The 13,923-nt window shown below is 45.2% G+C and overlaps 1 protein-coding gene and 1 pseudogene across 1 annotated transcript in view; one reads left to right on the top strand and one right to left on the bottom strand.

Annotated features, from left to right (window-relative positions):
• Positions 1–1,429: 1,429 nt before the first annotated feature.
• Positions 1,430–13,923, top strand: part of CMTR1 (cap methyltransferase 1) — a 50,402-nt gene continuing 37,908 nt past the window's right edge. Inside the window, exons 1-3 of the mRNA XM_021684702.1 lie at positions 1,430–1,601; positions 3,557–3,694; positions 12,567–12,718. Of these exons, the coding sequence (XP_021540377.1) occupies positions 3,562–3,694; positions 12,567–12,718 (285 nt within the window). The 5' untranslated portion in view covers positions 1,430–1,601; positions 3,557–3,561. The remainder of the gene's footprint in view (positions 1,602–3,556; positions 3,695–12,566; positions 12,719–13,923) is intronic.
• LOC110575690 lies at positions 9,906–10,241 on the bottom strand (annotated as a pseudogene).

Raw genomic sequence — 13,923 nt, 5'->3', positions numbered from 1 at the left:
ACACACCGAGATAAGTGCTTTGATAGCAGAAGGACAAAGCTATGGGAACTCGGGGGTCGGATTCCCAACCCAGACTTGTAGAGTCAGGAAAGATTTCCAGATAAGGATGCTAAACACATCTCAGGGATAAGTGGACATTAGCCAAGCAAAGGGGGAGAAGAGCTATCCAGGTAGGGGGGTGAACCCTTAAGAGACATGGGAATGGGGAGAAAGGACCAGTAACATAAGGCAGGACTGCAGACTGGGTCAGACTGACATTTTGTAGCCATCTTAAAGACATTAACTTCACCCTAAGAGAAATGGGAAGTCATTGATGAGTTGTTCTTTTTTAAGATTTTATTTATTTATTTGACAGAGACACAGCGAGAGAGGAAACACAAACAGGGGGAGGGGGAGAGGGAGGAGCAGGCCTCCTGCGGAGCAGGGAGCCCGATGCGGGGCTCAATCCCAGGACCCTGGGATCATGACCTGAGCCGAAGGCAGACGCTTAACGACTGAGCCACCCAGGCGCCCCTGATGAGTTTTAATCATTGATAGGTTGTGACAGAATCAGAGTAAATTTTTAAATTCTACACTACAGGCATCACCACTGGAGAGGGGAACAATGATTTGGAGATTATTGGAGAAATCCTGTCCAGAGAAGGTGAGTGCATGGGTTGTGGCAATGGGGTGGAGAAGAATGTATAGATTTGGGAGACAATTAGGTGGTAAACTCGGTGAAGCCTCATATTGGAGGCTCTGGGAAATGAGGGAGATGGGGCCATCTCAGATTTCCAGTTGGACCAACAGGATGAATGGTGGTGCCATTCACTGGAAAAAGAGCAGGCTTACAGGAAAACATAAAGTCAGATTTGAATTTATGGGTGTGAAGTGACTGACTGAGGATGTTCAGCAGACATTTGGCCATATTGGCCAGAAAATTGGAAGAGGGGTTTGGGATGGGAAACTATCTGTTTCCATATGGTAAGATGCCATAGGCAGCATTCCTTCTCTCCTCCCGACCTTCGTTCAACATCTGTTGAAGATGTATTATACGCAGGATGTTGGGGATACAGCAGTGAACAAGAACACTAGGTTTCTGCGCTGCTCCAGTTCACCGTACCGTTTACCTCTCTCAACTTGCTCTTAATCTTTAAAAATGAAAATAATAATGAGAACAAGTGAAATGAGGTGATGTGACGACACCTGCTCTTTTAATTTTTATATTTGTTTCTCGTCCCTAGAGCGAGAAGAGAAGATAACTCTGTTACTTTTGCTTTGTATCCTTCCCCCTAGGCTCTTCCGCGCAGGCGCCCTGGACGGCCCTGGTGGGGGTGGGGCGGGCCCGAACCTGTGTCTTCTCCCCGGGGCCAGGACCCGGCCGCGCGGAGGGCGCGGGCTGCCCGTGACGTCATCAGGCTGCGCAGCCCGCAGGGCGGGACCCGAGCGCGACAGCGCGGCCGGCGGACCAGGCTGGCTGGTGGGGAAACGAAACTGAGGGAGGAGGCGGCGGCTCTGGCAGCGGCAGGGCCAGGCCTGGTGGCGGCGGCGGCGGCGGCGGCGGCAACGGCGGCCTGAGCCCCCCCTCTCCGCTCCCAGGCAGCTCACCCTCTCCCCTCAGCGTGAGTGCCGACGCGCGGCCTGGGGGGAGCGAGCGGGCGGGCGGGCGCGCGGGCTCAGCATCCCTCTCCCCTCCACCGCCGCCTTGGCCGCGCACCGGCGGTGGTGACCCTCGCCGCCCCTTTTCTCTCCCCCACTTCCTTCAATCCTCCCCTGCCCCCCACCTGCCCCTCCAGCTCCCGGCAGCCCGAGTTGCCGCCGACAAACGTCTCTGCGCACACATTCACACACTCACGTTGTTTCCAAATGAAAAGACTGGCCGGGAGAGATAGCTCATCTCCTCTCTCAGTGAATAAGGGTGGCAGTGCGAAACCGACACCCTGGGAGAGAAGGCTGGAGAGGGGATTTGAACCCCATTTTTGGGAGAGCAGCAGGTAGAACCAGGCCTTTGCCTTCCACGTAGAAGTTCCCTGCCTGGGCACATTCTCCTGGCCTGTGTCGGTCACTTGAGCGGGGCACTGGTTAAGGTGTGCGGCCTTCCCTCTCGGGCCTCAGTTCTTTCCAGTGGAAAACGGGAGGGTTGGAGTAGGTAATTTGCAAGGCCCGCATCTAAGGTGGTTCGGGGAGGAGCATCGGTATCTCCTGCCTTTCACACAACAATTTACTCTCCTTTTTTTGCACCCACCCCAACGCAGTCCACATTGAGTTTCCCGTGCTTGCAGTCTCCCAGAGTCGCTAAGAATCAGATGGCCCTTTTTGCTTTTGTTATGGGCCTTTTGGGGGGCATTTAAGACGGTAGTTTAAAGTGAAACGTCGTTTTGCTTTCTCTTTGTTCAAGGTCCCCCGTTCTTCCCCAAGATAAATAACCCCTGCCTGTGGTTAGTAAGAGGCTGCCTCCTTAGTATAAGATTATGCATTGGATTGACTGCTCATCCTTGAGCTAGAGAAGTGAAACATGTGATTGAGGGTTTTGTGAGGTTGAGGGCATCAGTGGTATCTTTGCATTTCATTGCTCTCTTGCTGCTGTGATCCATGTTAAAAGTCTGTTTTGTGCCTCTGCACCTCCCCTTCCTCAAGGAATTGCAGCCCAGCTGGTCACCCACCTGTTTGCTCCTATGTTTTGAGTTCTTTCTCTTTTCTGAGTCTCCTTATAGCCCATCAGTTGTGTGTAAACCACACTGTATTCACTACTACTCTTTAACTTGATCATTTCTTAAGGTTTCAGGATGTCATAATCACTTCATTCCATCTCATTTTCCCCCCCGCCATGCTTACCTCTCATGTACCTACCGATGGGCGTGGATGATGGTGACATGGTGCCTGATCATCTCCATTCTTTTTTCATGGAGGTGTGTTGGTGTTAAAATTATTTTTACACCAGAGTCCTATGATGTGGCTACCTCCAGTTTGAATAATTTTCCCACCCTTCTGTTTTCTCAGTCCTAAGTCAAGCACTTCCATTCCTTACTCTCATCAAAAACTTTCCCAATTCTTTCATGTTTTTAAACATCCTGAAATAAACCAAAACCAGTATTTGTATCATATTATGTAATCTCTTAATTGGTAAAATAATAATGGTGATGGAGCTATCATTCTGGGATTGTCCCTTCACCTTGGAAATATTGGTTGATACTCATTAGGTTTCATAATTAATGTCCAGTGTACGTTGTTGTCACACATGGCCAGTGTTGCATGATAAGTATAGAATAATAAGTACCCAAGGCTTTTTCCCCCTACTGTGGCTTGTAGAGTTGATCCATGACTTTTGGTATCTGACATCAAGGCTCTTAGGCCTCTGGGTCTGTGAGCACCACACATTTTCCAGTAAAACTAACAGCTATTATTGAAGACTAGAGCTTGGCTAGCATCCTTCCTGGACCTCAATTTGAGGAAGAGGCTATTCAAGTGCCGGCACTGGAAGCTGTTTGGAATTGCCAAATCCCATCCCACTGATGATTTATATTTTGGAATCCCTGCTCTGACAAGGGCAGCTGACTATCTGGATTTATGGTTGCAGTAACAATGAGGAGGAGAAATGATCCAGAATGCACTGCCCCTATCAAGAAACAGAAGAAAAGAGTTGCAGAGCTTGCCCTGAACCTCAGTTCTACGTCTGATGACGAACCTCCCTCTTCCGTCAATCACGCAGCAAAAGGTATGCTTGCCCATGTGATGTGAGGCCGCTGGCCATCTGGTTATTTGAATCCCTGGTGCCTGAATTGGGCAGAACACAGTCTGCTGCCCCTTCAGGGAAATTAGGCAACTTCTACAGAGAGATGTTGACTATAGGCTCTCTTCCTTTCTGCCCATTCTACTAGGAATGGACAACTTGTTTTAAATAAAGAATTGGAATTTTTACAGTAGTGCCTTAGTTCTGTGGCTGGTCTTTCAGTAGGTGGCACTCTTGCTGCCTTAAACCAGTTGGAAGTAGTGGTGAGCCCTGAGTGCCCTGTGCTCTTAATTGGTGTTAATGATCCTGGGGCTCTTTCACAGGGGATGGGCTCTTTGCTGCAGTGTTCTGGCCTAATTCCCCTCAGGTTTTTGCATTCTGTTTTCTCAATTCCCTCAACTGTTGTGATCAGAAACACCCAAATGAATTGGAGCATCCCTGTGTTCACTGTTGACATTAAGCTCAAAAGATTTCACTGATCTGGTTGAAACTAACATTTTGCTTTGCCTGTTTTTTAGGGTTATGGACATACACAGTGTCCATAGGTGCCTTTCTGTGAAAGAAATTGTAGAGTGCCTAGGAGCTTGCTTCAAATATCAAACAATTAGAAGCAGCTTCATTTGCATTTACCTTGACGTGCCAGCTGTATTTATTTCCTAGGGCTGCTGGAGCAAAGTACCACAAACTGGGTGGCTTAAAACAACAGAAATTTATTCTCCATAGCTCTGGAGGCTACATGTCTGAAGTCCAGGTGTCAGCAGGGCCATGCTCCCTCTGCAGGCTCTTGGGAAGAATCCTTCCTTGCCTCTTCTAGCTTCTGGTGGTTGCTGGCAATCCTTGGTGTTCTTGGTTTATAACAGCATAACTCCAGTCTTTGCCTCTGTCTTTCCTCTGTGTGTCGTCTGTTGCAAATTTTCCTTTTCTTAAAAGGGCATCAGTCATTGAATCAGGGCCCACCCTAATCTAGTATTACATGATTTTAATTTGATTACATCTGCAAAAAGACCATATTTCCAAACATCATGTTCCCTGGTGCTGAGTGGACATAGCTTTTTGGAGGGACAGTATTCAACCTGGTACACCAGCATGCATTTTGGAGCCTTTGCTGGATCACTGGTCAATTAGAATGAAATTTGGCAACAGATGGGTGACTGAAAGGGTGTGAAGCATCCTTTGAGAGTGGTAGGAAATACAGTTTACAAGTGGTAGGCTAACTGAAGGGCAGTTACTCATCAGTTGTACTGAGAAGCTGGTTCAGAAAGGAGAAGCTTGACAGGCAGTACAGCTGAAGCATTTGGTGCATTCAGACTCTTACAACCTTGTGTGTGGAGATATGAGTGCCTTTAAAGTTGTCACACTGGATTCCAGGATAGCTGAGAAAGGCTGTATATAATTGAAATATGTAATTGAGTCTAAAGGCACCTATGGACACTGTGTATGTCCTAAGTAGGAAGGCAAAAACATAGTGGCTGGTTCTAGGGACTGTTAAAGAAAGGGAGTTTTCCTTTTCACCTGGGATTTGAGCAGCTTGGTAAAGGTAGTGTCTCCTTAGGTAGAGCTCTGGTTTATTGGGAGAGATGGCCTATAAGGGAAAAAGGGAGAGCATGTCTGAGAGAATAAATATACTCAGGTGCTGGAGGTATCTAGTTCTAAGTGGATCTCAGGGGGCATCTTCTTGGGGTAAAGAGAGGGTAACTGACAGGTAGAGGGAGGCATATGGTTAAGGATCTTTTAAGGGAACCAGTCTGATTTAAATTTCAAGCTTTTAAAATTGACTGAATTGAGATTGTCCACCCCCCCCCCCCCACATTTCCCTTAATTGTACCTAATAGCTTTAACCTTTTCTGGAAGTAGCACCATGTGAGTCAGTTAGGATTGACTATGCTGTTGTGTGTACAGAATGGAAATCTAAATGGCCAGTACCTTGCATGCATTTGGCAATATATGCCATTTGGTACTTTTCTTTTTTTAGAGGGAATGAAAGAAAGAGAGGGAGGGAGGGGCAGAGGGAGAGAGAGACTCTTAAGCAGGCTCCACGCAGAGCCCGACATGGGGCTCGATCTCATGACCTGAGCTGAAATCAAGAGTTGGACACTAAACCCACTGAGCCACCCAGGCGCCCCTTTTTCTGAAAATGAGGCAGGAGGCAGTGGCAAATAAACACTGCTAGATTTCCCTGTTTGAGCTTATTTTAGCTTTTTTGTTGTCATAAAAACTGAGGGCTGGAGTCTGGTGTCTTCATCAGCAAGATTGCTCTCTGTGCCACTCCCCCTCATCCCATACCTGGCATGGAATAAATGCTCAATAAATATTTACTGAATTGAATTGATAGAAGGCAATAGTAGGGGGCGCCTGGGTGGCTCAGTCGTTAAGCGTCTGCCTTCAGCTCAGGTCATGATCCCAGGGTCCTGGGATCGAGCCCCGCATCAGGCTTCCTGTTCAGCGGGAAGCTTGGCTCTCCCTCTCCCCCGCTTGTATTCCCTCTCTCGTTCGTTGTCTCTCTCTCTCTGTCAAATAAATAAAAAATCTTTACAAAAAAAAAAAAAGGCAATAGTAGTATCTTTTCCAAGAAGCTTAAAATGCTTCACCTCTTTCATTTTGCCTATCCCTCCTCCATTCTACAGAAGATCATTTCATTAAGTACTTAGCATTTATATCATCTCTGTTCTGAATTGGCTTTTCTTTTGTTTTTTTTTAAGATTTTATTTGTTTGGGAGAGGAGCACACGAGCTGGCGAGCTGGCGGGGAGGGGTAGAGGGGTGGAGGGAGAGAGAGAAGCAGACTCCCCACTGAGCAGGGAGCCCGACTCAGGGCTGGGTCCCAGGACCCTGGGATCCTGACCTGAGCTGAAGGCAGACGCTTAACCGACTGAGCCACCCAGGTGCCCCCTGAATTGGCTTTTCTTAGGCGTCCCCTGGATAGTGTGCCCTGGTAGTTTACTGTCTCACCAGAAGCTGTGTATCTGCTGAGATTTATATGCAGCTTTCCTAGTCCAGTCATTGCATTAAAGCAAATGTGTTTCCTTTTGCTTCAGCCACTTCTACCTGGACATACTGTTGAACAGATGATTGAAAAATGCTCTTTAGGGTACACATAGAAAAACAAAAAAATAGTAGTTACTATTTCTGTCTTTTTGGGCTTTATTTGTGCTTTCTCTACTAGATCAGTGTGATGACTCATTAATAGATCTGTTTAGTTTAATCAGTTTGTTTATTTTACTTTATTGACAAGTTAAGTGCATTGCCAGGTCAGAGATTGACATGTGACCAGAGTAAAGAAAAAAAGAGATGTTGTTATAATGGCCGCTGTGGCATCATGTGTTCTTTTGAGTATGTTAAGAGTAGTTTGAAGGCGTTTTTAAGCCTAAATCAACTCTTGGAAATTTGCTACTAAATAACAACCTTTTGAAGTAAAAAGGGGCGGATAGAGGTCATTTTGTTCTTTCTGGTTGTTTCTCTCAGGGAAACTAGTCTAGGCTCCAAGACCGTTTCCTTTTGTCCTGAGCTGTGTATCCAGTGTGGGCTCCTGGCCCTCCCGCAGCATGTTGCTTTGGAAGTTGCCAGGCCCTTTCGCCTTCCCCTCCACCAGGTGTAATTCTTGCCTAAATAGGCTATTCTCCCTGAAACACCATCGCTTTCCTGTCAGCCCAGATTCATGACCTTAATCAAAAACTTCCTTTATCGGTATCTGTTTAAATTGCTCTAACGAATTACCATTTGTCTGGCATGAAGGAGAAATGGAGTCTTTAAACAGGAATGAGTATATTCCACAGCAGTTGTTAAGCAGGATGTGTGGTATTTATTAAAATCCATAATTTATTCCTCTCTATCTGTGTGCTGCTCACCTTGGCCATTAGTGGTTGGAGCTGCCTCTCTGTATGTGCTGTCACTGTCATTTTTAATCTTGGCATGTTTGCCCTACTGTTCTGTTGCCATGTAAAAAATTTTGCCCTGCTGTTCTGTTGCTATGTGAAAAATTTTGAACTTTTCATCTTTAAAAATGACTTAAGGGTAATGATTTCTATCAGGTGGAGAGAAATCTTAAATGAAAACTCTAAATAATGTTTATTATTTAGGTTTTAGAAGGGGAGCTCCTGGGGAGGTAAATGGGAATGCCACCCAGCTTTGGCAAGTTCTTAATGAAATGAATCATTTTAATAGACTGACCTTATTACTCCTGTTAATTTATATCTTCATTACAAAATTGTCTGCTCAGTGTTTGCTGAATTCTTATCAGTCTTGGGAGACGAAATCTCCCCTTTAGTTACTGCTGCAGCCATGACAGTTGTGTCCTTTCCATCTGAAAAGCGTGGCCCCAAAGGCCCAGGCGTGAAAATGGGCAGTGGCTGTGGCTGGCTGTGGGCATCAGGACTAGTCTAGGCAACTTTGTTTTAAATCATGTCAGGCTAAGAATTGGCTTCAAATACCACATGAAATAAGAGGGAAATAAGGCTTATCCAGCACACTTCTTGATCTCACAAAGAAATGCTTAGTAGGATGGTATTTTAGCTTCCATTGACCTCACTCTCAGACCTCACTGGGTACACACAGGTACACTGGGTAGCACCTAGGGAAGGGGAATGGAGTGGAACGATCTCTGTCCCAGAGTCTGGTGCTGGTATTTTGCGCCAGAGTCACCACTGATTTGCCTAATGAGCCCTCCACCCAAATTTGGTTCCCCCTGTCATTTTGGTCCAAGAATGGTATGAAGATAAAACAAAAGATTTCTCTTTGAGATCTGAGGGTGGTTTGAACCCTGCATGCCGAGGAATGATGTTCATACCATTGATGAGTGCCCACAGCTGGGTCCTCAAGCAAACTTGACAGCCTGGCAACTGCACCTAGAGCTGGACCAAGGGCACACTCTCCTTTGATAAGGATACCAGGTTTTCCTAACCTTTTCGTACGTTGACTTATGAATCCCCAGAAAGCCGGTGAAAGGAATAATAACTGATCTAACATTGTAGCTTCTGGTTAGTCAGGACCCCAGATCCCTGGGTTACACAGAAAGAAACTTTAGGGCTGTGCTCAGGGAGCCACCCACATTCCTGGTACCCCCTCTTTCTATACCAGTCAGTACAGATTGAAGGCATGGAAGCAACTGAGTGAAGAGAAGCTGCACCTTTGGAAGCACAGTTCTTTAGCATGTGGGCCCTCTCTTGTAGAGTGTGTCTCTTTCCCCTGCATGGGAGTTAATAGATGAGAGACCCAGAGTTAGACTTGAGCCACTCGAGAAGTCTTTCCCCTTAGATCTGCTGTCCTCTCAAGCTTGGTCTGGAAAGGAACCAAATTCTTCTCAAGGAATGGTACTTTATTTCTTTATAGCTTTATTTTTTTACTCTAATTTTCAAATGAATTTTATTTCAAATGAATCTTATTTCTCACACAGAAAATGCAGAAGAGTGCAGAACAGAAAATAAATATAACCTCACCTCACAGTTTCCATGGTTACTCTTATGTTAATGTTCTGGGTCTTTCCTTCTGAGTGGCATTCTCTGGCACTCTGTGACGTGTGCTGTGTTGGTCTATGTAAGCAAGTCAGCTCCTTATTGAGGGAATTGGATAGCTTCCTAAGAGGAAGGGGTACAGTTGCCTGGGTGGCTCAGTCAGTTAAGCGTCTGTCTTCTGCTCAGGTCATGATCCCAGGGTCCTGGGATCGAGCCCCACATCGGGCTCCTTGCTCAGCGGGGAGTCTGCTTGTCTGCACCCCCCTCCCCCATGCTGCTCGTGCTCTCTGTCTCTCAAATAAATAAAGTCTAAAAAAAAAAAAAAGAGGTAGGGATAGATTTGGTGTCTCTCATATAGGGATATTCTCAACCAACATTTCTCCTTGCTAACTGCTTAAGAGCCAGAATGTTGGTTTTAAGTTTATTCTAATTTTTTCAAACATGTCATAGGGCTTTTCTTTCTTCTGCAAAATGTTATATTTCTAAAGAAAAAACAGCGTATTTATTTTAGCTGATTTTTGTTTCTTTAAATTTTTATTATTTTAATTTTTTTTTTCATCGACCAATCTAAGTTATTTATTTAAGCCATCTCCTGCCATAAACACAAGGATGGAAGATCAGTATACTGGTCATCATTTGACACAAGTAAAGAAGGTGAGCTTGAGGTCCCATATACTTTTCTGGTCCTCGTGCAGAGTCATGGTCCAAACCAGTGCTGTGGTCCCCACTGGGTAGTGGTCCAGGTTCTCTTTATTCATTTTCATAGGTGGTTGGAAGTGGATTCATGTGAGACTTATGGAATACAGTGTGACTACCATTTCCCCAGGGAAAGGGCTTGGACCTGTTGCAGAGATGGGGGTAGGCGACAAACTCAGGGTTCTCCGTGCTCTCCGTGATGTGACTTCAGGATGACATTCATCATACTCACTCCCACACCAGGATTGCTATGAATTAGGAGGAGAGGGCCTTCCACATCTGAGCTGAGCCCTCCTCTTTGCCGTGGGTGCCACTCAACATGGACTGCCCCAGCTGTGCCCCAGACCGACCTAGCAGCCCAGAAACCCAGGACCCAGCTGCCACCACCATTTTCAACCTGGACCTTAGTTATCTGATTTTTAAACTCTTTGAGGGTAGGATTATTTCTTTAGGAGAGTGCCCCATTGTATATAGCATGGACCTTTTATAGAACATGTCCTGAGCCAAAGTGTTGTCTGATCAATTAAACAATACCAGTGTTTTGTTCTCTTGACAGGTCTGATAGATGTCCTATTTCAGCCTACTGGCCGGAGGGGTGGGGGAATGGGAGTTCTTAAATAATAGTCCTAGGAAGGCCCAGTTCTCTATTAAGATATAGGCATTTCATACTCATGCTTAAACTCTTTGTTGTTGTTTAACCTTTTTTTAAAGTGTAAAGACTTAAATTTTTTTTTTTAATGGCGCCAGGTTATAAAGCAGCTTTATTTAAAACCATCTTTGTCAGGGCGCCTGGGTGGCTCAGTCGTTAAGCGTCTGCCTTCGGCTCAGGTCATGATCCCAGGGTCCTGGGATCGAGCCCCGCATCGGGCTCCCTGCTCGGCGGGGAGCTTGCTTCTCCCTCTCCCACTCCCCCTGCTTGTGTTCCCTCTCTCACTGTGTCTCTCTCTGTCAAATAAAGAAATAAAATCTTAAAAAAAAAAAAAAATCGTCTTTGTCAAAGTTTTAACACTGGAACAAAGTTAAATGTACCTAAATGAGACTTGAAGCTATTTTTGGTAATAGTACAAATTTTGTCCTATAGGTATTACTATTTTCAAGTTTTCTCTTCTATGTGAAACTGTTGAAAGGAAAATTTAAGTATGTTACAACTCATAGATTACTTTGTACCTGCCTCATTCTATAAACAAATGTATTAGTAATTAATATATTAAGGCCATCAATCAAGACTTAAGATGTTTTAAAAATTCACTCTAGTGAATACTTAAGTTTTATTAAATGGGAAGACTCAATCCAGGTGTTGGAGATGGAAAGTTGAGTGGGACACAGTTCCCGCTCTCCAGGAGGGCCCCTGGCCAGTGGGATGGCATCTGTGATGGGTGCTGTGCTGGCGGTGCTGCTGCCCTTGGAGCACAGTGCGAGGGAGAGCTGGGCCTGGGGGGCTAGGGAAGAGCATTTGGTTTTTCTCAAATGTTAACCCTGAACAAGTTTGTGTTCTCATGGGGAAGTGGACGGATCAGTGCAGATAGGCTTTAGAATTATGATGTCATTGCAAGTTCTGAATACCTGAATTGTGACCATCATGATCTCTGAAGAATTGTTTTATACAGCTGCCTTTCCTCAACACCTCCCAAAAGCAGCCAGGCTTTGACTCATCAACGCAGATAGTTTAGTGTGTAGGGCAGGCTGGTGATGGAAAGAGAACAGTTACCCCTCTAAAATGTCAACAGCTTGGGGCGCCTGGGTGGCTCAGTCATTAAGCATCTGCCTTTAGCTCAGGTCATGATCCCAGGGTTCTGGGATCGAGCCCTGCATCGGGCCCCTGCTCGGCGGGAAGCCTGCTTCTCCCTCTCCCACTCCCCCTGCTTGTGTTCCCTCTCTCGCTGTTGCTTTCTCTGTGTCAAATAAATGAAATCTTAAAAAAAAAAAAAAAGTCACAGTTCATCTGTGAGCCAGCTCTTCTTTGGGGCAGTGCTATAAACCCTCTTACCTGTAAGTTTGAAGGACTGTGAAAACAAAGGAAACTAGGAGATTAAACAATCAGAAACTGTTAGTCCCATGATAGAATTGTTGAAAATAGGGGCGCCTGGGTGGCTCAGTCGTTAAGCGTCTGCCTTCGGCTTAGGTCGTGGTCCCAGGGTCCTGGGATCGAGCCCCGCATCGGGCTCCCTGCTCCGCGGGAAGCCTGCTTCTCCCTCTCCCACTCCCCCTGCTTGTGTTCCCTCTCTCGCTGTGTCTCTCTCTGTCAAATAAATAAAATCTTAAAAAAAAAAAAAAAAGAATTATTGAAAATGGAGCTAGGTATCCATGTTTGGAAGTTGATGTTCAAATAATAAGCAGCAGAAATAACAATCGTATCTTCAATAAATACATTTTATATTTGACAGTGTACTTTCAAACACATTATTTCATTTTCATACAAACCCATGAGGTAGGTATTACCATCTCAGTTTTACAGGAGAAAAATTGAAAGGGTGGGACAGGACACCTGATATTTTGAGCTCCCATCATGTGTCAGGTACCATTAGGAACTTTCAGTGACTTGCCCAAGATAACATAGTAAGAGGTAGAGAATACAGTTAACCCTGGGTCATTTTATGAAGTTGATGTATGTAATGCATATACTGAACACTAGTTGAATAAATGAAACTTGGACTTCTTGAGGATACTTGGTGCCCTCAACTCCCCTGAGCATTTTCTTTTTTTTTTCTTTTCCAGCATCTACCACGAGCCTAAGTGGGTCTGACAGTGAGACTGAGGGGAAGCAACATAGCTCTGACTCTTTTGACGATGCATTCAAAGCAGACTCCCTTGTGGAGGGAACTTCTTCTCGCTATTCCATGTATAATAGTGTCTCCCAGAAGCTTATGGTATGTCAGTGCTTGGGTTGGGTTTCTAAAGCTCCACCAGCAGAATAAGAGAAGGGAAATTGCATTGGTGTGAAAAGAAGAAAAGCTATGGCATGAGTTTTTCCTCTGCTTTCCAGCTACTGAAATTTAGTAGAGTGTGTGGCCCCCTTAATAGAAGTATCTGTCACATCTGAATCATCCATGGGAAGTGGCTGTGCAGGCCTACTTGTCCTGTCCTATCCAGAGCTGGATCACCCTTTGGTCTCCTTAGTAATGAAAGCTTACCATGGGGGGCGCCTGGGTGGCTCAGTTGGTTAAGCGACTGCCTTCGGCTCAGGTCATGATCCTGGAGTCCCGGGATCAAGTCCCGCATCGGGCTCCCTGCTCAGCAGGGAGTCTGCTTCTCCCTCTGACCCTCCCCCCTCTCATGCTCTCTCTCTCATTCTCTCTCTCAAATAAATAAATAAATAATCTTAAAAAAAAAAAAAGTTTAAAAAAAAAAAAAAAGAAAGCTTACCATGAGTACATGTGAACGTACTTCCCTGCACATGGACATGTGTGGTTGGGTAAATAAAGATGCTTCATGATGTGAGTTTTTGCTCTAGTGAATGATCTCAAGAGAAATGACTAAAATCCTGCTCACTCCTGAGTGCCCAAAATAAATGAGAGTAGTATAATCTTTTATATGACTTTGAAAAGAAGGTCCAGTTTTCCTTCCTAACTTCTATACCCCATTGATATACCAGAAGAAGGAAAGTGACTAGGAAGACCTGCTCGCTTTCCTGATCAAACTTCAGTGTAAGTGCACAAAGGTTAGGGAAATCCAAGTTTGCTTTTTGGCTGGCTTTAATATTATAGGTATTTAACTCCTCCATTTTCTTTTGGATTCATTTAAGAATGAGAACTGCCACTTCTGAGGTCATAGGGTTCTAGTTTGGGGGCCACAAATTTTGGGGAAGTGGACAATGGGGAGGTTTGTGACTCAGCCTTTTGTTTTTGTTTTTGTTTTTAAAGATTTATTTATTTATTTGAGAGAGAGAGTGGGAGGGTGGGGGCAAAGAAAGAGAGGGTACCCCTCAGTCAGCCTTTTTGACCTGGGGAGAGATTTGTGGCTACTATAGGAATTCTGTCCAACTCTTGAGTTGGTAATGCCCCTTCCAAAGGGAATATAGACCTTCAAGGGGGATTACATTTTCTTAGGATTGGAGTTATTTTATCAGACAAGG

Source organism: Neomonachus schauinslandi, chromosome 8 (genome assembly GCF_002201575.2).
Source record: "Neomonachus schauinslandi chromosome 8, ASM220157v2, whole genome shotgun sequence".
Lineage (NCBI taxonomy): Eukaryota > Metazoa > Chordata > Mammalia > Carnivora > Phocidae > Neomonachus > Neomonachus schauinslandi.
This window is presented reverse-complemented; position numbering and strand designations above follow the sequence as displayed.